The sequence below is a fragment of the Lampetra fluviatilis genome, chromosome 23 (assembly GCF_964198595.1).
Source record: "Lampetra fluviatilis chromosome 23, kcLamFluv1.1, whole genome shotgun sequence".
Classification (NCBI taxonomy): domain Eukaryota; kingdom Metazoa; phylum Chordata; class Hyperoartia; order Petromyzontiformes; family Petromyzontidae; genus Lampetra; species Lampetra fluviatilis.
The window spans coordinates 8735580-8762909 of record NC_136297.1 but is presented as its reverse complement, the minus strand read 5'-3'; the positions used below and the strand labels follow the sequence as shown (position 1 = coordinate 8762909).

The 27330-nt window shown below is 50.1% G+C and overlaps 1 protein-coding gene across 2 annotated transcripts in view; it reads right to left on the bottom strand.

The window, feature by feature from the left end:
• Positions 1 to 10256: 10256 nt before the first annotated feature.
• The window catches only part of ADCY9 (adenylate cyclase 9), a 74082-nt gene continuing 57008 nt past the window's right edge, over positions 10257 to 27330 (bottom strand). Inside the window, exons 9-12 of one of the 2 annotated variants that reach the window (XM_078867086.1) lie at positions 24617 to 24776; positions 20862 to 21025; positions 18725 to 19514; positions 10257 to 18141 (exon numbers count right to left, since the gene is read on the bottom strand). In XM_078867086.1, coding sequence (XP_078723212.1) covers positions 17311 to 18141; positions 18725 to 19514; positions 20862 to 21025; positions 24617 to 24776 — 1945 coding nt within the window. In that variant the 3' untranslated portion in view covers positions 10257 to 17310. The remainder of the gene's footprint in view (positions 18142 to 18724; positions 19515 to 20861; positions 21026 to 24616; positions 24777 to 27330) is intronic. The other variant, XM_078867087.1, reaches the window with a different exon arrangement.

Genomic DNA, 27330 nt, shown 5'->3' with positions numbered 1-27330 from the left:
GCAGCGCCGCGTGGTCCGTTCTGACTGTAAAGTGACGACCATAAAGATATGGCCTAAACTGCTGCACAAAAAAAACAATGGCAAGCAGCTCGCGACGGGTGACACAGTAGCGCTGCTCCGCCGGAGACAACACCCTACTACCGTAGGCGACAACTCTTTCGACACCCCCAACGACTTGGGATAGCACCCCCCCAATGCCCGTGTTGCTAGCATCCGTGTCCAGCAAAAAGGGACTGGCAAAATCGGGATAACACAAGGGTGGGGCACCCACCAAGGCGTCCCGGAGGGAGCGAAACGCGGCCTCCTCCTCCGGTCCCCATTTGAACTTCACTCCCTTCGCCGTTAGAGCGTGCAAGGGTTTTGCAATAGTGGCGAAGTGCTCAACGAACCGCCGATAATAAGAAGCAAACCCGATGAAACTACGCACGTCGGAAACGGACGTAGGTGTCGGCCACGAACCGACACAATCCGTCTTCGCGGGATCGGTGGAGATCCCCGAAGAATCGACAATGTGACCCAAGTATCTAACGGACCTACGAAGGAGGTGACATTTGGCCGGTTTAAATTTCAACTTAGCCGATCGCATTCGCAAGAACACCCCTCTCAATCGCCGGAGGTGTTCCTCAAACGTTTTACTGAAAACAATGACATCGTCCATATAAATCAAGCATGTATCCCACTGCAAGCCCGACAAAACCAGCTCCATAAGTCGCTGAAACGTCGCTGGAGAGGAGTGAAGTCCCATGGGTAACCGGTTAAACTGGAACAGCCCCCCTGGAGTCCGAAATGCTGTCTTAGGTTTCGACTCTTCGTCGAGCGGCAACTGCCAAAACCCCGATAACAAATCAAGAGTCGAAAAATATCGCGCACCAGACAATGCATCGAGGGACTCATCCATCCTAGGGAGCGGATACGCGTCAGCCACAGAGATCTTATTCAGGCGACGGAAATCAACGCAGAATCGCAGGGACCCGTCCTGCTTCTTAACCAGCACAATAGGCGCTCCCCACGGGCTAGAGGAGGGCGAAATAATATCAGCTTCTAGCATATCGTTAACAGCCGACTGAACATGTTCCTTCTCCACGGGACTCAGTCGGAAGGGATTTAGCCTGACCGGCGCCGCATCGCCCGTTTCAATGTGATGGTGCAACAAATCCGTGCACCCAATGTCATACTTATGTTTACTGAATACATCAGAGAATTCAATGAGCAACTCGCGCAGCGCACCCAACTGCGCCGCCGACAAATCGTCCGAGGCGGCACATAACGAATGGACCCACTCAAGGTCTTCCCTTGGCTCAACGTTCCGCGCGGGGCTCGAGCCCACCTGCGCAACCAACCCATCATCCCCAGGGACCTGCGCCGCGTGAGCCAGCACGGTGCCCTGCGGAATGACAGCTGGTCGCGACCCCGCGTTCAAAACCATCACAAACGGATCCCTGTCAGCCCGCACCAAAGTGTGAGCCACCGATAAATCAAGACCCCCGACAGCCTTGTTAGAAGGACCCAAAAGCATACTCTGTCCCGAAGCCTCCCTCACCCATGGTTTCCGCAACCGGAGGGGAATCAACATCTGTGAACCCGGGGGCACTTGCACTGTCTGCGTCGCCACCGCTTGTATCGTAGCGCACGCCGTCCGAATGTCAGTAGGGCCCGTCAAAAATGAAATCCGGCGACCCGATGGCAGTTCAATGCATCGTTGATCGATAAGAATTTTAATGGGCATTTTAGCCAAAAAGTCAGTGCCCAAAAGACACGGAACTGCCAAAGAAGACGAAACGAAAACGGGTCCCGACAATTTGATATCTCCAATGCAAATGGACGCCCTAACCTGACCGATAATGCCCAACGATCCCCCATTAGCGGCGTAAAATGGCACATCCACTGGAAGCAGCGGACGACATTGGACCGGAAGAATATTATAAATGAGGTCCGATATAATAGTTGCCGATGCCCCCGTGTCCACTAACACCCTAATCTCAACCCCATCAATAGATCCCGTAACAACGGACGAACCCGCCGAAGCAGCCACAATTCTATGCCCCAATTCCGCCCATTCAATGTCTCCCTGGTCCCGGCCGAACCCCCCTCGCCGAACCGAATCCCCGAACCTTAACCGGCCCTCCTCCGCCGCAACGCGGCGTCCCATGTGTGCCGAATAAACAGGCCGAGCGTGTGAGGTGCCGCGACTTGCCGGGGATTGTAGAGATGACTTGGGCTCTCGGTCGTCGTCCAGCCGAGCTCCCATGGCGCGCTGCCGCGGAGCGCGGCACCCGGACGCCACGTGGCCCCGGAGGCCGCAGTTATAGCACGTGACGAGGGTCGGAGTAGATCTTGGTTGCTCCGACTTTCGGCCCGATCGCAGAGGCGACCGGGCCCCCGGCCTCCAGTCCCCTGGTCGTCCCGTGGCGAACGCCTCCTCTCGTGGGCTGACGACTTGGGGTTCGGCGACCACCAAACCCGGGGCTGCGACGACAGCAGCGTTGCAACCAACGCCTTGCTTCCGTTGCAGGGCCTCGTGCGCTTGAATACTCGTGGCGACTCTCAAAGAAGAAATATCAATCTCGTCAGCTGTGTTGATAGGGACCCCCAGGTCCTGCGCCAACTTGAGCAGCTGCTCCAAAACCATCGCGTCTTGGCCCTCCTCGTCCATCCGAGGGAACGCAGCATCAGCAAGAGCCAGCAACGCCGTGCGATAGGCCAGCGTGGTCTCCGTGGCCGCTTTCCGTCTTGCGTAGAACAGATGGCGGCACGTAGAGGGAGGCCCGTAGACCCTGGCCAACAAACCCAGCGCATCCTTCAGCGTGGAGCGGTCTGACTTCCGTGCAGCCCTGAAGGCCGCGAGCGCATCGTCGTCCAGCATGGCGGGCAATGCCCGCAGCGCCGTAGCATCGGACCACGCTGACATCTCTTGATGCGCCAAAAACCTTCGCTGAAATTGGCCCCAGTCTCCGCCTTCCGCCTTGAAGGCTGACAACGTGGGCAGGCGCTGCTGAAAAATGAAGTCATCCGCCTCGTGGTTCCTCTCCGCCTGTCCGTCGGTGTCTAAGATGGCGGCTCCAGCAGCAGACGTAAGATGGCGGACCCCCTCGCGCGCTGATGACGTCGATGCGCGCGCTTGGGAACCCACCACCACGTGGCGCTCGCCGTTCCCGCCAAAAGTAGGCCCAGGCGCAATGGCGGGAATCCCCCATTCGTTTTGGCGGGAATCTGCGGGGCGACCTTGTAAAATGTCCCCCACCGTCCCCGCTCCTCCCGACGAGCTGATCTCCGCCAAGATGGACGCGGCGGCGAGCAGCAGCTCCGCCAGTCGGGAGTGCGCCTCACGAAGCCCGGCGTCTGTCCCCGGTCGCTCGGCCGGCGCCGTCGACGGACCCTGCAGCGTGGGCAAGTCCTCTTCCTCACCCCCCGCCACCAGCGGCCCCGAGTCGTCCAGGTCTTCCTCGCGGTCAATCCCGTGGGTCCTACGGGTCTTCCTCGTCTCCATACTTGGAAGCCCGTTTCACTTCTGACGCCAGATGAAGTATTGGAAAATGACGGCAGGAAACTCCTTGACGGGAACACACTTCTTTTATTAAATCTTGACTTGTAACAATACAACGCGTGGCCTCTCTTCTTCACAATGCGCTTCTCTTGACTCTGGATTCTGTGCTGCCGGCTCTCTGTGCCTCGTGTAGACTCCGCGCCTCGGCTACACTCCTCTCTCGCCTCGTGTAGACTCTGCGCCTCTGCTACACTCTCCACTCGCCTCGTGTAGACTTTGCATCTCTCTCTCTGGCTACACCGTATGCATACTCGGCTCGTGTAGACCTTCCTCTCTCGCTGGCTACACCGTATGCATACTCGGCTCGTGTAGACCGTTCTCTCTCGCTGGCTACACACTATACATTACTCAGCTCGTGTAGACCGTTCTCTCTCGCTGGCTACACACTTATACCTTACTCTCCTCTACTCTCCATTACTCTCCTCTCCGGGCTCTATCTCTGCACCTTCGTCTTCATTCTTAGATGGTTCCACTTCTGCCCCTGCTCCTCTGTGCATCACCTTATATACCCCTTCTTCCCGGGAGACGGAGCGGATGCGGACCTCAATGTCGGCACCGCTCCTCAGTTACCCAATCCCCACGCGCTATCCCTACGATCCGGTTCCGCTCAGCGCGTGTTTCCACTCCCCGACCAATCACACCGCGCTGCTACCCGATCACTCCCTCTGGGCGCGTCACCGGCACACAGCCAATCAGCAGCACTACCCCCACCCGCGCACTGACGCCTGCTCCTCCCCGTCAGCGCGCGTCACCACACACACACCCGTACATACGCGCTGGCACACGACATATACACCCAGCGCGTATCACCACTACATACGTAAGCACCTTGCATCCAACAATATTATTTGTCGCCACCTAGTGGAATCTTTAATAAAAGAAACTTGAGTGGATTGTATTAAGTGAGTATAGAAACAAACAAGATGTATTGTAAGAGTCACTTTATTTTTCATTAATATTAAAGAAGTGAAGTTGCCTTTACATGCTTAAGCTGTTAATTTATCCTTTGCATGGGTGGACCTTATCCTTATAAATCATCCTGACATTTGCCCCCCTTGAGAGATTTTGCAGAAGCCGCCACTGGTTGCGACACATTTATACTTACGCGATCTAACCCAAAAGCCTTTATTATTGACAATTCGAGTACGACGCTTCGCCGGTAATTACAACCAGCATCATCTGGCGAAAGCCAGAGTTGTGGAGAAATCCTCCTCCTGTTTCGGTCTTAAATAGAGGGATAGATGTGATCTCGTCAATCAGGTGCAAAGACCAAGGGGGCGGGGGTTAATGTATTCATAGAAATAACAATGGATGTCCATTACCGGTTGGGTTTAACAATGTAAGCAGTTGGACAGACCTCTCACACACCTGGACCCCCTGTAGCACCAATGACTCTAAACACGGAAATGCAGAATTCCAAGCACATCAGCTAGAAATGTTTACACGTTGCAAGGTCTGAACATTCACCCAGTGTCATTAGAATAGCAATCGCGAGCTCGAGTGGTGTATAACTGCGTGGGAAAGCAAATTCCTCACTTGAGATCCAACTGAGAGCATGTGGGTGATGTGGTGTTATAGATATACAATCGGAGTCTGATGTTTTGTATGCAGATGAAGAGTCGGAGACTCTGCTGCTGAACCTGGAGCATGTCACAAAGAGATGGCGGCCTTAGCATCAGCCCCACCAAAACTAGGCATCTGCCTGAGTATTTTATGTCATCAAATACTCCAGCCCGTCAACGGTCCCATGAGTCATGGGGCAGTTGTGGAGAGTGGAGAATGTATCATACCTGGGCAGTGTGCTTATGGCCAGCTCCGGTTTGGCAGCAGATGTTTCAAAATCAGTCGAGCGTCATTATCTTTTCATCAGCTGCGAAATGCTGTGGAAATTACCTGATCTGTCACTCCATGTGAAGCATTGGGTCTTCTCGGCCACAGTTATGCCCTGCCTTCTCTATGCTTACGAAGAGTACATCCTTCTAATGGAACACCTGCGCCAGTTCGAATCATTCAGGCTCGCCTGCCTACGATCCATCCTGGATTTAATCCAGACTGGATTGTGCGAGGAACTTGCAGATCCTTGAAAGATCTGTACTGTACATCGTTCCTCCACGATAATCATATCGTCTGCTTTTCAAAATATCTTGATGTTGTGATTAACGTTGCTTATCTATATATTTTTGTATTAAATATTTTTTCCCTGGAAGCATATTTTGAATGAACAAGCACGAAATTGATATTTAAATTAATGCATACATCCCCCCCTCCCCTCTCTCGTCTTCGCATCTGACTGGCTCACATGTGACGACATCACGTGTGTCCCTCTATCTAAGACCGAAACAGGAGGAGGATTTCTCCACAACTCTGGCTGTCGCCTGATGAGGCTGGTTATAATTAACGGCGAAACGTCGGACTCGAATTGTATACGTTGTGGGTTTACTCTCCAACACACCGGCGTGCTGAACCAGCTTAAATAGTCGCTCCAAGCCTGGAGTGTGTCATTCAAACTCTGTCTACTCGACAGACCTGCTCTCCACCTGAGGACGGCTGCTTGCGTTGTGGCCGAAACGTCGTGAGAATTATTTGATTATATTTTATTATTTCCATTCTACGTAACTTTACCGAAAGAACCAAGAAGATGAATCCCTGCAGTCACGAAAGCTTTAAATCGAAATAGTAACTGATTGGCACGTTTTGTTTACGTGACAAACCTTACTAATTGGCTGTGTCGGGTGGTGGCGGGTTTAACGACACATTTATATTTACGCGATCTAACCCAAAAAAACACTATTTTGGATATTGGTCGTGAAAGCCTACTGCGTGTTAAACTGCTATAAGTTTACCTACCAATGTGCACATTTTATTGATATATTTTATTCATATTGATATTTCCAGTTGTGCATTAAAACGACGTATCCATTTATGTTTTGTAAAACGTGTTCCGTAGTAATTGACTGCAGGGTAGTTTATACGCCCACAACATTGTTGCAGTTCACGTAACGACTTAACGACTGCGTGTTTATGGAGCAGTCGATGGGGTTTTCTTCTCGCATCGATTGATCATTAATCAAACTTAGATTGATAAATGAGTTACTTACAGTTCAAAAGGGCTGAGCTCCAAAATTACTATTAATTATAATACATTTTAGTTTGGAGAACTATTTATCCTTAATTGATTTTCCCACCCACACTATTTTATGTGAATAAACTGGACAAGTTTAATCAAGATGAAATTTGAATGGAAACTGAACAACATTATCATCATCATCATCATTCTAACGCTGCCTAACTAAATAAAACTATCAAAAGTTTAAGCCGGATATTTTCAGCAATGACCCTTGGTTCAGCTGTTTTGCTAGGCCAACGCGTTCCTTCGGAGTGGGCAGGTAGGAACTTGGTTGGACAGCGCATTCGTGCACGACAGACAGACAAATATGCACGAGAGACAGACAAATAATCCCTGGTGGGCAGTGTGGAACCTATTGTTCCTACCTGTATAAATGGAAATTGGGTTCGGCTATATACCACATCCACCATGATGCCACCACATGAACAACCAACCACAGGCAACTAAATAACACAGTTACCGGTGCATGTTTGGAAACAAAAGTTTTTCAGTTTAATGTTTTATTGTGTAAAGAAAATCTGATAGTATTGTTTTCTCATTCCGGAAGCACATGATCGATGCAACAACAACAAAACCGAAAAGAACAAAAGACTAACTTAGTAAACAAAGGCACTGGTAAAATATATCTGAGAATAATGTGCTACAGTATTGAACACATTCACGTAAGGCATGATGATAGAAGTAGGCTCAGCTTACTTTGGATGAATACAAAATAAATCTATTATCAACATTGTTATTAAGTCTGCATAACTGTACATGCAAATACGCTACACAACGCGAGGCTTCAGATAAGATTCCTATTTGCTCCAGTTTCTTCACCGTAAACAAGGCCAAGCTGCCTCATTACTCTATACATCAAACCGCTGTTCGGGTTAGGGCTTAGACAACTCTTCACCCGAGTCCGAACGTGGTTCAGCTTCGTAGTAGAGCTTCTTTCTCAAATAGAAACCTGGGCCAAATATGAAGGTGGCTTCAGCCTCACCTCGATGGTGCCGTTAAGCTAAATGGAACGGCTTGGCACATGTGCAATTTTAGCCCGGCGCGAGCGAAGCTATTGTGGGGAGGAACGACAGAGCCAGGCCAGAGTCAACTTGGTTTCCACATCTACGGCCGAGCCCAGGAGATTTCATGGCAGATTTTGTGTGTTTGGCGTGTGACACCTGGTGGGTAATCTCAGATGTACCAGGATGCATCCGTGCACGCTACTCGTGGACACCCAAGTCTGGAATTTACAAAACGTTCCTGCTTGCCCCTAACTTAAGTTGCATCCACGAACAATGATTTATCCTTTTTCGATTTAAAGCTTTCGTGACTGCAGGGATTCATCTTCTTGGTTCTTTCGGTAAAGTCACATAGAAGGGAAGAAATAAAATAATAAAAATAAAACATAATAAAATTGTTTTATTATGTTTTATTTGTATTATTTTATTACTTCCCTTCTACGTGACTTTAACGAAAGAACCAAGAAGAATGATTTATCCGTCACAAAATTACGGGTGTCGATGTGCACGCAAAAATGTTGAAGCGTTTTACAAAGCCCAGACAGGGGGTCATTTCATCTCAACGACGGCATGGAGGTGTGTTCTTGGACACGTGGGAAACCTTGTGCCACTGCCACACCAAGGCTCCCTCGGCTGTTCCTAATTCTACCAAATGCTTTCTTCGTGGGCTATTCCACAATCTCCCGGGACAACGGCAGTTTTATGTGGACTGGACATAGGGTGGATCAATGGCAATCGACAACTGACCAGTCAATATCGAACAGCTCTCTAAGCTGGAAGAGAGCTGAACCAATTCATTCTGCAATGCACAATTTATGCCCCCCCCACCCCCCAAATATGATATGGACTGGGAACAGTGGAATGGTTGCCGGCTCGTCGAGTTGAAAACGGTTATAGGCGACGTGGCTAAGACGTACAACAATACAACAAACGGAACACGATCGCTCGTTAATAGGCTTTTCAAATTGACCACGGCAATGGCCAGACGCATCTGTATAACACTGAACAGGGGATGACCCAAATGTTGCATGCCACAAGTAGTTGCTCCTGAGCGAGTGCCCTGGTCTTTACAGAACCAGAATGTGGACGAGGGTGTCACCCATAGGGTGTTCTATCAATCAATGCACGCGGGTGATGCTCTTGCAACCCAACGCGACCCTGTCGCCCCGCGCCCGTACACATGCAAAGACGCCGCACAATACACAGGCATCGCGAGGCAAAACGTTAGCATCAAAGCCTCCGTACACTTTGAGAGCAATGTGTTTCAAAGAAAACTTTAAAAGAAAAAAAAAACATTCCTTTATCTACACTTGTTCGCAAGTGGAGGATTTCCGATGCTCGTGAAATCGTACCGTTGTTCATACACGTTAGAGTCCAATTCGGGCGTATTTTTTTAATGGAAACGGTTGTAATAGACTCTTGAAAGGGGCAGAAAAAAAGTTATACTCCAAAAATCAACGTCGTACACCGGCTAAAACAACGTGCCGAGTTAATGAGAACCCATCAGCTGGGAAGTGCAGGGAATGCCCATAAACAACACCTCCAGATGGACGACCGATTGCTCAACAGCAGCATCCGCCAATGTCGCGCGCACGCCATGAAGACGAACACTCTCAGCCGGGCAAGCCGCAGGGGCCAAAGAGCTTAAGGAAATCGTGTTGCGCGCTCTGAACGCTGCGCATTGCACGTTTAGGGAGTGCAATTTTAGCCCGTCCGCTGTACAGACATTTGGGGGCTGCGATGATTGCCCGCAAGAACGTGGGCAGTTAGCGCAAACAAAACGCGCATGGCCCCCCCCCCCTCGCATAGAACTCCACATGGCTATAGGCGAAGGGGTTCTGGACTCGGCAGCCACGGACGAGCGATGTTCTTGTGTTTAAGCCATCGCACACATGGGAGCCCACTCGCAGCAGCTTGAGTTAAAGCCTAAAAGGCAATTTTATATTTTGTCCGTCGCAATTTTTCCATGCTGTGGTGCTGCTTCAGAAGGTCGGACATTGCGGGGGGCTTCCTCAACAGAGTTTCCTCGGCAGCGCTGAAGCAATCCTCCCAATCCTCCAAATCCTGTAAGCGAGACAACAATAATAACCCACCCTGGGAAAGGTCGCTAAGCCCTTTTCGCACAAGAGGAAAACAAACCTGTTTAGCGCGACCAATTTAACTAAACGGTTCGTGTAAAGCCAAGTTTAAACTTTCAAAACGTCGCAATGTTTTAACCGCGCCTAAAAAAAGGTGGGTTTACGCTTTGAAAAGTTTTTTTGGTTAAAGCGTTTAATTTAATCCGGTGTATTGTCTGCCACGCCAAAATACGACTATGAAGCCATGTGGTAACAATGCATAGCCCTCCGCACCTTTGGAAACACAACAGTTAACCTTTCCACATCAGTCACTCAAGACGAGTATGTGTGTGTGTAAATGCTGTGCCCCACTTGACACATGCACCAAAGTTGCGCTGCAATGTGAACACGGGGGCACTGTTGATGCGGAAAGGGGTCCTGTGGCAGTGGCCAAATGCCAGCAAATCGTTCAGTTCCGGCTCTCACCGGCACGTGCGCCTTGACAATGCGACGCAGCCGTGGCAAGGTGAGAATTCCGCGTGTATATTTTTGTTCCTTTTTCGACGGTACAACGCATTAATTGCAAAAAAAATGAAATTAATTAAGACGTTTATAGTCGTATACATTAACGGCGGACGAACCCGTCACACTTTTTGCAGACAAAATTCCAATACGATCGTAAAAGTATGCCGACAGATTTCACAAGTGTGCAGTTAATACATTATCGTAAGCTAACGAATGGTGAGCACCTTCGTGTAGCTATGAAGCCATGCTTACAGGCAAAGAGAACCACATCCAAAAGAATCGTTCAGAAAACACTGCACACTGAGCGCCCCTTTCACTGCGTAACGAAGCGGTGGTTTTGTTTCGAATGGGACAATTTTAGTTGCAATATCAACTGGGTTCAGGAAACAAGCAGCAAAATCCCTGCAAACCGCAGTACACATCCTCGTATATCTCGATGTTCGCGCGCGGTCATACTGCAAACCAATCCGAGCCAGCGGCCATGCAGAGCCATCTCCTTTTAACCCTGTTTTGCAAACGCACCACGTGCCAGGATCTCTTCGTGTGCCTTCAACGGTGCGACGTGGCGGAAACCACTGCGCTAAAGTCTGTACGCGTATATTTTGTTTGGGCGTGATGACAGTCGACATGAACGAGGAGTGACCCCCTCAAAAGTCCAACAACAATGGGGGGGGGGGGTCACATCGGCCTGTAAAAGGCAGAGCGAGCTGCACGTTTCCACACATCCCGGCAGAAGAAAACCAGCAGCCGTGCGGCGACGTGTTCGTTCCCTTTGTGCATAACTACGAGAATTCCAGGTCTAGGTGTACCACGGTATCAGCCTCACAATCAACTGCTCAAGACTTAACACTAAACTGCTTTTTTTTTCAAAATTGTATTTTAACACATAAAGCCCACTGAGCGATGCAGATTTTTTGCAGAAGCGACCTGGCCAGGAAAAATGGCTCAACGAAGTGGCTTATCGTGTGGAAATGTATAGCAGCCAAATAATGGAAATGCATGTTGTTTCTAAATGTGGAGGGAAAAGCCCGGAGGACCTGGAGAACAATCCACGCGACCGTGGGGAGAACATTTAAACTCCAAATATACAGGCGTCAGAGTCGGGATCTAACCCATGACATCCTGCATACCAGGTAAGAGAGCGAACATCTCACCACCGCGAATTGAGATGACAGACAGTTGCAATGTGACGACACGTCCTCAAGTAAAGATTCATTTGAGCTGCAACCATTTTGTTGGTGGTATAGTTGAAGAACAAAACATGTCGTGACTGTAATCGACTTGTTTTGAACAATTGTTCAGTGATGAAATCAAATAGGCATTGTGCTTTCTAAGACTTTGAAGCTGCTGTGCATTTCGCCGAGGCCGAGTCCTGCTTGCTTCTGCACGGTGATACGTACGTATGTTGAACTTATTTCACACCTTTTTCTTGGTTCTTTCGGTAAAGTCACGTAGAATGGAAATAATAAAATAATAAAAATAGAACATAATCAAATAATTCTCACGACGTTTCGGCCACAACGCAAGCAGCCGTCCTCAGGTGAAGAACAGGTCTGTCAGAAAGACAGCGTCTGAATGAACACCACCAGGCTTGGCAGCGTATATTTAAGCTGGGTTGGAGGGGGAAGAGCGCCTTGACAAAGGCATTTGCATATCAAGAAGAATTTAGCATATTTATATGCTAAATTCCTCTTGATATGTCGTGAGAATTATTAAATGTTTTATTTTTATTATTTTATTATTTCCATTCTACGTGACTTTACTGAAAGAACCAAGAAGATGAATCCCTGCAGTCACGAAAGCTTTAAATCGAAATTTATTTCACACCGTACGTAGCCATACCGTGCTAATCGGAGGTGCGAGGGCAGGACAATGAGGATACCAAGCTAAGGAGGGCTACTCAGTACGTTGATGCTACCTGCAGATTAATGCAGGTTCCTGCAAACGCTTCCTTGTCGCTAGGCATGTAATGAGTCATCACCCCCCCTCCACCGCCACTAGATGATCGAATTAATTGTCATGGCTCAAGGTTGATAATTGCCATCTGACTTTCATAACCTTATATTCTTTAGGTCTTTCGGTAAAGTCACGTAGACAGGTTTGCAACACAAGACGACCGCTTGTGTTGCGATCTAAACATCGTGGTTTTAAAAAAATATATTTTACCGAAAGACCCAAAGAATATGAATTTCTGCAGTCATGAAAGCTTAAAGTCAAGATTTCATAACCTTATTTACATATCTTGTTGTTGTTCTTTGTTTTTTGTTCGCCCCATTAACCCGAATGTAAGACTGGCATATCATTTGCATAAACTGTAAATAATTCTAACACGCACAATGCAATGTATTTATCGCAAGGGTACGACTTGATTTTAATCGGGGAATTTATGCATCGTTACATGCCTCCTTTTCGCGTACAAAACTAAAATTAATGCTATATGCTGCAAACGCACATGGAGATTTTTTATTTAAAGTTTCAAACACGTTATGTACTTTTAAACCTTTTGCCAATCCTGATACGTATGTGAGTTACGGAGCAAAGTTTAATTCCAAACCGATAAATGTGCATACCAAGAGGAAATACATCCCGGAAAGAAGCAGCTCCTACATTGCACACCAGAAGGTCCCCCCTCATCGCCCTTAGACATTACAAAGCACTTCAATTGGTAGGAAAGGGGGGGAAAAACACACATTTGAAAATGCGAAGGAAGTCCAGATGTGTCGCTAAACCCGGAGCTGCTTCATGCCTGGCGAGTCACTTGGTAGCAGATTCCGATGATGAAACCAAACTTCACAGGGTAGCCAACACCGGTAGCAAAATTGGCAAAAATGAGAACATGAGAAGAGAACATGACCCCAAAACAGTTCAGGACAAAGCTTAAGGGGGGCCCCCTGCTGTAATGCAAATTTAAATTCGGGAAAATGTGCAGGGCAATTATAAAATTAGTTGGGACGATCATCCCCGAACGCGGTTTACGCCATCTCTCTCCCACAGTGCCGTGCACAAGGCTACTACTACCCCTGCTCTCTGCGCAGCCGATGGGAATATCAGGGGGGAGGATTGGTGGCATGGATAACACCATAACGATCAGTTCACGTCCACGGTAAGCCTGGCCACACACACACAATACTGGATTCACCTGGTGTCTTTATAATCTTCACCAACAACCAATTATAAAAAAACACAAGTGTTCTTGCCTGCATATGGACTGGGATGAACGTCTCCCAAAATGTACAAGGTGTCAAACCAAAACTGTCGTGTATTGCTACATCACAAAATGACAGCCCCCCGGGGGGCAGGTGCAACTGTGACAATTAACATACTTCATCATCGATTCCTATTATTACTTAAAGCATTAAGATATATTTATATATATATATTTTTAAACTTTTTACATTTATATACTAAATTACACATTTAAGAGAATTGCATAATAGTGTCAGAACTTGTGAACGGTTTGATGTGCAATCGCATGTGATGATGCAGCCAAAGACCTGCCGTGCGTGGTCACATGCCACACAGATTAACGCCACGGCGCAGCTGGGGGGGGGGGGGGCAGGGGGGGGGGGCTGGAGTTTCCGTGAGTGCGTTTGCGTCCCGAACCCGGGTGGCGCGCGAGACCCAAAAGAAAAACATTGCAGCTCACCGGAAACGACGAGGGGAATAACGTGAGTGCACCACTACCCCACACACACTCGCTCAACAGGGGCAGCCGACATCAACCGGAACTCCTTTTCCAAATAAGAATTTGGTTGGATATGGCAAACACTTGTTTGGCTGCTGCAGAACTTTAAGAGCAAAAATTGTAACTTGGGGGGGGGAGGGGAGGGGGGGCGGTTGCTCAAAGCAGAGGTTTGTGGGTAAGTGGCCTGTCTGGCCGTGTCACCATCGAAAGTTTTAGAGTCTCCAAAAGTCATACGCAATGAAAGAAGCAGTTTTTCTGATCTGGACTGTATCCTCCACGTTTGATCGTGCTTTATTGCTTGCAATGATGCGTACGACGCCCACTGAATGAAACGCCTCTGCCGAAAAGGATTGCCTTGCGTTCTGGACGTGGACCATGGCACGTGGGTAAAGGTTGCTTCCAATGAAATGGCAAATTAGAAAATTAAATACCATGCAACACACTTTTTTCTTAAACAAAAAAGCAAGTGAAAAAAAAACCCAAGTTAGCAATTCAGTTAATCGCAAAAATGTACAAGGATAGGACAAATTCACTTCTTTACGGGAATTTTTTTTTTAATTAAAGCGGCCGGATGAGGCAATTTGAAAAAGAAAAAAAAATCAAAGATCCAGTAAAAATGCAGGAACCGGGAGATTTAAGACATCATTGGTTTCACGCCATGGCCCAGGATTTGCCCACAAACCAGTCTCGCCTTGCGCCCTTGCGTGACACGCACCAACCAATCGATCCGGTGTAGTCATGCGGACTGACGCGAGGTGTTGGGGCGCGCGCGGTGTGGTGTGACGCGGGCACAGGAGCAGTGTTCATTTTGTAAGAGCATTTTATTTTTGGTCGTTTTCCGTGTCTAGTCGATGGCAACCTGTGGAGTTTTATTCAGGTCTAAGTCGGTGGATTTCATTGAATAATTCTCTTGGTCTAGTCGGCTCATGGTTTAATGTTGGCGTGAAGGCCGTGGCAATTTGTTCCACCCAATACTATGAGATCGCCCAATCATTCAAAATACACACATAGCCAATTACCATTTTTGGTCTTCCTTCTGCACTGCAGTCTCTCATAATGTTACTAAATTATCTGAGTCTGCGCCTTCATTCAGACTCGTTCATTTCGTCTCATCAAAGGCAGTCAAGCGATGGTCTTTAGTGGATGTAATCGCAGTCACCGTAGTCATGCTTGATGATTTTTCTCCACTCGTAGTCATCGGTTCACCCAAATAAAATACGCCTCCTTGACAAATATTTCCATCGATAATTTCGTTTCCAAGATGAAGACTGCATGGGGAGGGGGCCCAGACCCTGGCCAATTATACAGGAGTCGAGCCCTCTCCACTCGGTGCCCACCTGCCATCATGTTAACGCTCTGAGCAGTAAAGCAAAGGGTCCCGACTGTAGGACGAAAAAAAAACACAAATCCACACAAGTGCCCAGGGTCAGTTGTACACGTGTTCGCGTCGCGCTCTGCAAACCATTTTTTTTTGGCCGATGTGTGCAGCATTCTGGTAAAATAGTTCAAAACCAACAGTTCTTGGTTCGTAAAGTTGCATAAAGTCTTGTGTTTGGCGATCACGGAGCTCTGCAGACGACGCCTCCTCAATTCTACTGCGGCTGCTGTCTGTAATTCTGCTATGTCAAGGTCCACCACTGCGTCCCAGCAGCAGCACTGTGCCCGTCCAAGCGTTTCGTCTCGCTGAGGCTTAGCACTAAGGCGCACACGGAGGGGGGGGGGGAAAGCCACTGCGAGCCTTGTTTTCGCACACGCACAAAAAAAGAACAATTGCTTCGGAAGTGTGAATTCTGACACGCGGTACAGACATCGGTTACTGAGCCAGAATCCCACGGGAGCGTCTCTGGCTCTGGTCGTTTGCTCAGCGGCTGCAGCCGGCCTACCGCTCACATTTGCACTGTTTGCTGTTTTCATTAGGGGAAAGGCTTGCGCAATTGTTGAGGCTTCAATAGGAGTACAAAGATGCGCGCGTACAAGTACACAGTGACGTGCACACTTACACCGATACGTATTCGCAAATACATGTACACACATATACACGTAACACACGTAGGTATGTACAGACGCGATGAACACACACGCAGATGTGTGCGTAGACAAGTACGCCATACGTACACGCATACATACGTGCATGTATGTATGCAGTGCAACACAAACACATCTATGAACACATGTACACGCACACACAAACACCCACGGACAGCTCCTTTATACTGCACTGCATCCCGTCCACAAAAGGCGGCGATGGGTAAACTATGTACAGTCCACTTCCACGGGCTAAAAAGAAAGACCGCAAAATGCATATATTTTTACGCAAATGCCCTTCTGTTTTAAAGCTGCATTCCGCACACAGGCTTTGGTGCGTGTGCACGCACGCGCGCGTGCGTGTGTGTGTGCGTACGTCTCCGCATTAACACAGACGGGGCACCGGCAACATTAAGCACCGAGCTGCACCTGCCCCTCAGTGCTATCGGGGCCAGCACACGCGTCACGCTACTTACGCGGCGCTCGCGCCTCGAGTTTTAATTCATGGGGCAGCTGGGCGGCCTGGCGGCCTGGCAGCGGCGGCGCAAACGTCTCCCCCGTCAAGCCAAGGAGGTGACGCCACTAGACTCCGGTCAGGGAAATTACTAAAAGCTCCGCTGCACAACGTAAGGGTGGAAATCGTTAAGAACCCCGCGACGTCGTTCGAAAGTCTGGGCAATTTTCTGCCCGTGACAAAGTTCAAATGTTGTATTCGAAATGTACCCATAACTTAAGTTGTTTATCACAGGAACGCTCCCCTTCGTAGCTATGGTGACCCTGGTTTTTTTTAGCAAAACAAATGGTCACTATCATAGGCTCTAATCGGGTTAGGGATTTTTTTATTTCGAAGGAACGGTAATTTACGTTGCTAGTGGTGAAGCTCGAAAACTCCTCCATTAATGTTTAGCACTGGCAGGTTTCGTCATTTTAAAAGTTGAGTTTTGACGGGGTCTTGTTCCACCCTAAGCTTGAGTAGGACTTTACTGTACCTGGTGAATACTTACACATGAACTGTGTAAACAATCGTATTTGTATATTTTCAATAATTATAAAAATTATTAAAGAGACCATTTCCAGTCAGCTGCTGATGCCCCTTCACGAAGTCACCACCTTGTTTTTTCCAAGATCCCACGACCACAATTGTGAAATTCGGGTTTTAATCGCCTGCCCTGCCGTTAGAACACAGCCATTCGAGAAAACAACAACCTTAAGCAAACACAGGCTTCCCTTCAGCAAGGCACTTAAGCAGTTGAAAGTCTTGGCTGGAGACCCCTAACTGAAGAGTCGTCCTGTGTACCTCAGGAGACAGCCACCACCCATCACCACCACCTGTGCCAGGCCGGGCCTCATACGGAGTCCTGCATGCACATGCCAGCGCGCTCAGCCTCTGCGGGGAAGCGACACTCCACCCCGTTGGGCCGACACTCCGGTACGAGGCCGCCGCCCTCTCTGCCACCACACGGTCCCGGAGGAGGAAGCTCCTCCTCCTCCTCGCTGCCCTCGTCGCTGTCCACTCCGCTGCTCGCTCTGCTGCTGTCCTTCACTGCGCCACCCCCATCGTCCAAATCGCTACTGGCGTCTCCGCCGCCGCCGCCTTCTCCGTCGCCGTCCTCCCTCGTGCGACTGCGAGTCCGCAGCCCCTTCTCGGCGGGGCGCGCATCGGCTCCCACGCCGTTGTGGGCGGGAGGAGGCGGCGCGGAGAACGCGAGGGCGGCGACGGCGGCGGCGGCGGAGATGGGCGGCCTCGCGTAGCCACGGCGGTGCCCGCGGGGACCTGCGCCGTGCGGCAAGCTCGAGAGCGACGAGGCGCGCTGGCCACGCACGCCCCCCGCCAGCGCGCGACGGGGGGAGTCGCCGCCCCCCCCGCCGCCGCGCGGCGGAGACTCGGAGAACGTGATGATGCACGCGTCGGACGCCGACAGCGACGCCAGGAGGCTGTGGGCCTCCTCCTCCGCGGGCGAGCGCCCGATGCTGCCGTCCACCTGCGTGTGGATGTCGGGCGTCATGGGCAGCAGCGGCGGCAGCGGCGGCGGCGGAGGCTGCGGCGCGGCGTGGCCCCCGTCCGTGGGCGGGAACAGGTACGTCTTCATCTGGCCCTTGCCCTTCACGTTGACCGTGCCTCGGTAGTCGAACTGGTAGCCCATGTCGCACAGCACGTGGTAGCTTTCCTGGCTCACCTGCGGGGGGGCGGGGGGGGCACGCGACGTTGAAGAGGTTGGGAGAATGCACGAGGGCACAATGCGAAGGGTCCAACAGAGAGACGGTGCCATGCGGTCAGGAAACACGTGGGATTTATTGTAGACAAGTCTGACGGGGCGATGTATGGATGTGGAGAGATCGCCACCGACAGCGTTGAGGGTCCGTCAGACTCGCATTTCACCTCGTATCGCACTTATTTCTGTGCATTCAAACATTCAAAAACAAACATCTCTTGTGCACCGCCTCCCTATGCTTGCCCATATGTTCACTATCATATATTAGTGCTGGTCACACCACCGGCCGTTTATAAATGCAAAATCGGGAACGCAGTGGTCACTGTAGAATTACAAGATTGCTCGTGTCGGAAACGACCACAATCACATGATGCTGCTGCTGTAGTAGTTGCAGCAAGTGAGCGAGTCAGCGAGTGAGCGAGTCAGCGAGTGAGCGAGTCAGCGAGTGAACGAGTGAACGAGTCAGCGAGTGAACGAGTCAGCGAGTGAGCGAGTCAGCGAGTGAGCGAGTCAGCGAGTAACACAAAGTTGGAGGGGTGGGTGGCACCTGTATGCGGCAGTCGACGCCCGTCGAGTCCATGCGGCTGGCGATGTTCACCGTATCGCCCCAGATGTCGTAGAGCGGCTTGGTCGTGCCGATGACGCCGGCCGTGAGCGGCCCGTGGTTGAACCCGATCCGCAGGCGAAAGTTGAACCACAGCATGTCCTTGTTGAAGTCCTCTACAATGCTCATCATGTCGCGCGCAAACTCGAAGAGCGTGCGCAGGTGCGCGTGCGCATCACCCGCACGCGGCTCCGGCACGTTGAGTCCCGACGCCGCCATGTAGGTGGCGCCGATGGTCTTGATCTTCTCGATGCCCCCGTAGTGCTCGCGCGCCAGCAGCTGGTCCAGGTCGGACATGAGCTCGTGCAGCACGCGGTAGCACTCCTTGCCCCCCTCGTAGTTCTCCTCGTAGAACTCGCTGAAGTTGACGATGCTCGCGAAGATGACGCCCACGTCCTCGTGGTTCTTGGAGTAGTGCGGCTGCACCTTCAGCTGGTCGGCCACGTGCCCGGGGATGATGTTGTGCAGCAGCAGATCGGCCTGGTTCTTCATGTGCTGGATCTTGCGCTGGTGCAACTCCGCCTCGACGTTGCCGTGGTAGTTGAGGCGGTAGGCCACCTCGAACTCGCGGTTCAGGAACCAGATGAGCAGCACCAGCAGCAGGAGGTCAGCCGCCAGCTCCCAGCCCCGCACACTCCCACTGTTGCCGCCGTGCCCTCCCTGGGCGGCTGACAGCGCCGCGAGAGGCACGGACACCACGGGCGCGCTCACGTTCAGCGGCAGGGACTCATTGCTGCGATGGAGAGAATAACGTGGCAAAGCACAAAACCGTGAGACTTTTCCCTCCAGCCAGTGCAAACTGACCAGATCGGAGGTCAACCCCGATGGTTCTCCGCACAACGGGAGGCCTCTCCTCTCCTGCTACTCCAGTGAGCTGCAGTCTTCCCCCTACTGCTTTCAGTTTTTGTACTCCCCTTTGTTTTAACCCAGAATTATGACTCTCTTCTCTCCCTATTCTGTGCGATAATAACCAAAAGTCTCCTTTGCTACCTCTGCCAGTAGGCAGGCGCTTACTGTACTTCCATGTCAATAATTGGACCTAACACGTTGTCCTATCTTCCGAAATGAAATCCCACGTGACAAGACAGCCAACTGCGCGCGCGCCACGGTCCGCGTTGGCCGAACCGGCCTGCCCGCCAGAGGTCACAACCGGGTACCCGATACCCGTACCCTACCCGATACCCGGCTAACCGTACCCGTTTGCGACCATGGTGCGGCCGGGTACGGGTACGGGTAGGCCGTGAGTCACCGGTGAGTAACCGTTTGTCACTCATTTCCCAACATCTTGTCTCTTCTCACAATTCAAGTTCCTAGAATCAACCCACCCGCGCCTGCAACATGGCTTCATCCCAGAGGTCGCAATCGGGTACCCGATACCCTTACCCTACCCGAAACCTGGTTACCCGTACCCGGCCAGGTACGGGTACCCGTTTGCGACCCTGGTGCGGCCGGGTACGGGTACGGGTAGGCCGTGAGTCACTGGTGAGTAACCGTTTGTCACTCATTTCCCAACGTCTTGTCTCTTCTCACAATTCAAGTTCCTAGAATCAGCCCACCCGCGCCTGCAACATAGCTTCATCCCAGAGGTCGCAATCGGGTACCCTACCCGATACCCGGCCGGGTACGGGTAGCCGGGTATCGGGTAGGAACGGGTACCCGTTTGCGACCCTGGTGTGGCCGGGTACGGGTAAGGAATCAAAACCCTCTTCTTGGTTCTTTCGGTAAAGTTATGTAGAAGGGAAGTAATAAAATAATAAAAATAAAACATAATAAAATAATTCTCACGACGTTTCGGCCACAACGCAAGCAGCCGTCCTCAGGTGAAGACCTGAGGACGGCTGCTTGCTCATTCAGACGCTGTCTCCCCGACAAACCTGGTCTTCACCTGAGGACGGCTGCTTGCGTTGTGGCCGAAACGTCGTGAGAATTATTTTATTATGTTTTATTTTTATTCTTTATTTACTTCCCTTCTACGTGACTTTACCGAAAGAACCAAGAAGGTGAATCCCTGGAGTCACGAAAGCTTTAAATCGGAATCAAAACCCGTCTGCGACCTCTGCTGCCCACACGTCGTGCTCACCCGGCGCCCCAGGGCCTGTCCCCGCACACGGGCACGTAGATGAGCAGCAGCAGCAGCGCGGCCACCACCGTCGCCAGGCTGGAGCGCAGCCACGAGCTCAGCTGGCAGAAATTGAGGTAGTGAGTGACACCCACGATCATGACGCAGCAGAAGAACAGGCGAGCCTGCCGAGGGGGAGGGACGGAGGGGGGGGGGACAAGTCAGTTCCCTCACAACCCCCCGAAACGCTCATCAGCAGCTGCTCATTCACCCAGATCGCCCGTCTCTTCTTAAACGCCGTGCACACCCCCAGCTCGGACTACCTGAGAACGGGCCACTTGCAGGGCTTATTCTAGGCTTGGTCTTCCTCGGGCAGGTACCTTACCATGGACTTATTCTGCTAATTTACTCAAGGCTCGTCTCGTTACAGTAGGGCAGAAGTTGAAAGATACATATCCATGTTGGACGCACCATGGCTTTGTGTATGCCGAGATGGAAACCATTATTGCCAGCTTTAATGTGGTGCATCTTTGTCTCATGGCCATGAGGGTCGAAGGGTTCCACCACAGGTTTGGCATGGGGGCAAGGAACACGGGCGCAATCTGCTAATTTATGAAATGTTCATCTTCTTGGTTCTTTCGGTAAAGTCACGTAGAAGGTAAATAATAAAATAATAAAATTAAAACATCATAAAATAATTCTCACGACGTTTCGGCCACAACGTAAGCAGCCGTCCTCAGGTGAAGAACAGGTCTGTCGGAAAGACAACGTCTCATTCAGAAAGACAGCGTCTCATTCAGACGCTGTCTTTCCGACAGACCTGTTCTTCACCTGATGACGGCTGCTTGCATTGTGGCCGAAACGTCGTGAGAATTATTTTATTATCTTTCATTTTTATTATTTTATCATTTCCCTTCTACGTGACTTTACCGAAAGAACCAAGAAGATGAATCCCTGCAGTCACGAAAGCTTTAAATGGAAATTTATAAATGTTGTGAACTTGACGGATCCGACCATGGATAGCTGCGATACACAATGGTCTGTGGCAGCGAACATTGCCACGGAATCTTAAACGCGCACACGCAATATTCGACGGTTATTACGGAATAAAAAAAACGAGCTCTTTAAAAAAAAAACAGCAATGCCCAAGGAACAAAATCAAGACAGTAAATATCAATTAATGGTAAAAGCCAATACACTGGTAATGTAGAATAAAACTTCACTTCAAAATCAATGGCCCCATGTAATGAAATCATAAAAGTGAGTTGTGACCCGCCCCGAACCCCGCACACTACACCTATCAGAAAGAAAAAAAAACTGTCAACCTGGAGCCCTAGCAACCAGAGCAGGTCCTGCAGTGGCCGGGCATGATTGCGGTGCAGCGGCAATACCTCCCCACTTTCGGGCGCTCAGACCCAGATGAAGCCGTGCTCTGAGCGAGTGGGGGAAGCGCTCCAAGCATGCGCTGAGTACTCTCAGCAACCCCTTCTACGTTTTTTATCAAGTCAAAATAATTTTTTTTTCTCAAAATCAGCATTTAAAGCTGTGCTCATGTCCTACTAACATCCCTGAGCCGGAGGTAGAAATTCCACGCTGCTGTGACAGGGGTGAGTCTATACGTACGGCAATGGGCCCGTGTAATGGCTTTCCCACAAAGTCGCACTTAGTTTATTTACCCTGGAGGGACGGTGGCCTGATTCAACCGTCCAATCAGGATTCGTACTCGCAACCTTCAAACTGCGAGCCGCTCACTCTACCGCTGAGCCATTTGCCAATTAATGTGACTGCAATATATCACAGCAGCGTGGATTTTATTTACAAGTTCGCCAGTTCGGCAAACACCCATAACCATAACACATTCCTGCGGAGGGAGCTGGTAGGAACGTTGGGTTGCTCGGTCAATGGCCAGGGTCAACGGCGGCGTGGTGTATTCCGCAAATATGCCTGACTGTGAGGGTGGGCACTAGCCAGCGTGAGTAGGTTAAACGTTGAGTTTTATAAGGGCACCACGGGGTGACCAGCCCCTCCCCACCCAGCCCCACCCCCCACCCTCCCCACCCCACCCTCCCCACCCAGCCCCTCCCCACCCACCCCCTCTCCACCCTCCCCACCCAGCCCCTCCCCACCCAGCCCCACCCTCCACACCCAGCCCCTTCCTCCCCACCTAGCCCCTCCCTGCACAATGGACGGACGGACACAATAATCCCCTGTGGGCTGGTTTAACCAGGAGGTTCCTACCAGTATATACTGTGCCCGTGTTTTCAAGTTTACCATTTACTCCCCCCCCCCCACCTACTTTTCACTATAGGGTTGTACCACAGTCTGATTCTCATCAATCTGCCAATATTCTCCATCAATTGCATATGATGGCAGGGCACATGCAGCTGATAATTAGAACACATCTTGCAGCTGTGGTGAGATGTTAACTACCTCGCCTGGTATGGAGGAGGTTGTGGGTTCGATCCCAACCCTGACCTCTGTAAATTTGGAGTTTGCACGTCTCTCTCCGCGTGGTCGCGTGGATTTTTATTCGGGTCCTCCCGTTTTTCCTTCCACATTTAGAATCATGCGTTTAGAGTATTTGTCTGCAATAACATTTCCACATGACAAGCCACTTCATTGGGCTATCATTTATGGCCAGGTCGCTTCTGAAAATGTTCTATATAACTCAGCTGGCCTTACCTGGTAAAATAACGATATTCATTCAGACGCTGTCTTTCCGACAGACCTGTTCTTCACCTGAGGACGGCTGCTTGCGTTGTGGCCGAAACGTCGTGAGAATTATTTGATTATGTTTTATTTTTATTATTTTATTATTTCCCTTCTACGTGACTTTACCGAAAGAACCAAGAAGATGAATCCCTGCAGTCACGAAAGCTTTAAATCGAAAAATAACGATAGTTTAGAAGTTAAAAAAAAATTGTAAACACGGAAACCCGGATGTGGTGCTTGGGGCCTGTGTGCCGAGTTTTGGATTTCCCATTCTCAAGAGAGATGCGGAAGCCCACCGAGCTACCCCTGGTGGCCGACTCCCGCTACTGCAGCGCGAATTAACAAGGCTGCAGAGCAAAATGAATACGTGGATTATCAGAGGAAGGGACCCCCTTGCCGACGAACATCTGGCACTTCGCTCACCAGCATTGGCTCAAGCAAGGCTGACTGCTAATGAGAAACTACTGAAGGTTCAAATCGCTCCAGAGTTTGCTTGTATGCAACCAATTACAGTTGGCTATGTTCTGCGTGAAATAAGTTCAACATGCATATCATTATGCTGACAAAACACTCCCATGTGGACATTGTGATGTGAAAACACATACTTAAAAAATATATTACGTGGATACAGATTTGGAAAGGAGGCATAATGTCTGCTTATTTGTTTCATTAAAACAGTGATCCATTTATAGACATGTGACTGACTTTTAAAGATCCACTTGCTTTCTTCTCAACAGGAGAGTGAATCTTGTGAAAGCGACGGTAGAGGCTCTGAATTTAGACGTTGTTATCTGTACATGTAATTTCACCACATTATTTTAGTTGGACCGGCCTGGTCGCTCAGAGGTAGAGCGAGCGGTTCGCAATTGGAAGGTTGCAAGTTCAAATCATGCCCGGTGTGTGCCCAGCGCGTGCCCAGCGCGTGCCCAGCGCAATACGCACCGTGTGCCGTGGGTTGGACCGGCCTGGTCGCTCAGAGGTAGAGCGAGCGGCTCGCAATTGGAAGGTTGCAAGTTCAAATCATGCCCGGTGTGTGCCCAGCGCGTGCCCAACGCAATACGCACCGTGTGCCGTGAGTCCAGGTGGCAGGTGAAGTGCGTGAGCACCATGACGGCCGGCAGAGACACGTACAGCGCCCCGATCAGGTGGCGCGGGATCCAGCCAGACACAAACTCCATGACGAGCCGCGTGCACGTGAGGACGTGTTCCAGGAAGAACACCATCCTGTAGCAGCGGCGGCAGCAGGGAGCAGCGGCAATGGATCAGCGACACGGGCTTCGGGCAGAGGTCGCAAACGGGTTTTGATTCCTTACCCGTACCCGTACCCGGCCGCACCAGGGTCGCAAATGGGTACCTGTACCCGGCCAGGTACGGGTACCCGTTCCCATACCCTACCGGAAATGAGTGACAAACAGTTACTCACCAGTGACTCAAGGTCTACCCGTACCCGGCCGCACCAGGGTCGCAAACGGCTACCCGTACCCGTACCCGGCCAGGTACGGGTACCCGTTCCCTACCCGTACCCATACCCTACCCGAAATGAGTGACAAACAGTTACTCACCAGTGACTCAAGGTCTACCCGTACCCGGCCGCACCAGGGTCGCAAACGGCTACCCGTACCCGTACCCGGCCGCACCAGGGTCGCAAACGGCTACCCATACCCGTACCCGGCCGGGTACGGGTAGCCGGGTATCGGGTAGGGTATGGGTATCAGGTACCCGGTTGCGACCTCTGGCTTCGGGTAGGGCCAACCACCTCCCATAGTGCGTCATCATCACACTCCCACCCTGCGGCCTAAAATTAGGACTCTCAGAGCCGAGGTGTAAGATACGACGCGGATCTGTGCTTCTGTAACTTTACAAAGGCTCTTGACGACAGTCAACAATGGTAACATTTGTTTTTTGAACAGAAGCAGGAGAAATTAATCGACTTGTACCAATGAAAATATATTTTAACTTCTCATTTCTCTCTCTTTTATGGTGAAGCGTCAAACTCTGCACTATTCATCTTCTTGGTTCTTTCGGTAAAGTCACGTAGAAGGGAAGTAATAAAATAATAAAAATAAAACATAATAAAACAATTCTCACGAAGTTTCGGCCACAACGCAAGCAGCCATCCTCAGGCGAAGAATGAAACACCCCAAGCTTGGAGCGTATATTTAAGCTGGGTTAGAGGGGGGGGAGGTGGGAAGAAGAGCGCCTAAACAAAATCTGCACTATTGCCGGAGTGATTTCTCTTCTCTACAAGTCTTAATGAGCCTGACCCCCCTTCCATCTTATTGGCAGTCTTTCTCTTGGTCTTGTTCCGCTTGCTTTGTACTCTTTTTGGCAGCCTTTTCATCTGCTGTTCTCAAATAATGGGCCCAACAACCTGTCTTCTAGTCTTTAACCAGTTCCTAATCCCGACTTACCCATCCTGCTTTTTTCTCAACATCAAATTTGATGTAAAATATTTTTCTTTTATTCTAGAAAAACCACGAGTACTCTCGTCTCCTCTGCCGCCAATCTCCAAACATCAGTTTGATTCCATGCCACTACAATCCTAAACTGAACTATTTTTATTTTATCAGATAAGGCCCACTGAGCCATAACCTAACCACAAGTTGTTGATCACGTGGAAATGTATTGCAGCCAAATACTCTAAACACATGTTTATAAATGTGGAGGGAAAACCCGGACGACCCAGAGAAAATCTACACGACCACGGGGAGAACATGCAGACTGCAAATATACAAGCATCAGGGTTGGGATCAAACCGACAACCTCCTTCATACCAGGCGAGGTAGTTAACATCTCGCACCATGGTGCCCTTCATTTTTTACCACACCATAAATGGATAAGCCTACGATGAAATCGCATGAAATGCACCTGATACCATCTGATCTCAAAAGCTAAGCAGGAGTTGAGCCTTGTTAGTGCTTATATGGGTGTCCACCATGCAGGGCAGGAAGTGTTTATTTTCTTGTCCTTCGTCCGCACCTCCAAATAGCACGGTTAGCTACGTACGGTGCGAAAGGTGTTCAACATACATACACACCAACGTCATAGGCGGCTGCGAGGCTATATTGTGGGCAGGAGCCTGCGAGGCTATATTGTGGGCAGAAAAATCCAGTGTTGTACTGTGCTTAGATGTTTCCCCGCCTTCACTGGCCCGCATTGACCAGTGTGGTGATGCACGGTCAAGTAACCCCCAAGACCCGCATGGTCATGGGAGGCCTTAACCAAGAAATGGATTGACAAACGGGCTTGTCCTGATTGTAAGTGGCATGTTTTAATAGAGGTATGGTTTTTATTTCCCGTCTTACTAATTTTTCCGCGCAATTTTTTGTTCTCAAATAAACAATGCTAAATCAAGCCAAAAGAAAATTGGTAACGAAGTGAATAACAACAACACGGAGCCTTAGAAGATGAATTGACGCAGGAATTGAAGATCCTCAACGTTTATGTGTCCTAGAGCAGCCGACGGCACGCAGCGCGCACGAGGAAGCTGTGGTGGCGAGATGTTAACTATCTCACTCGGTATACAGGAGGTTGGGTTCGACCTTGATGCCTGTGTATATTTTGAGTTTGCATTTTCGCCCCATGGTCGAGTGGATTTTTCTCAAAGTCCTCTGGTTTTTCCCTCCACCTTTAGAATCAACGTGCGTTTAAAGTATTTGACCGCTGTAAATTTCCACGCGAAAAAGCCACTTCGTTGAGCTATCATTTGTGGCCAAGTCACCTTGTGAAAAAGAGCCGTGTACAAGTACAGCTCAGTGGGCCTTACCTGGTCAAATAA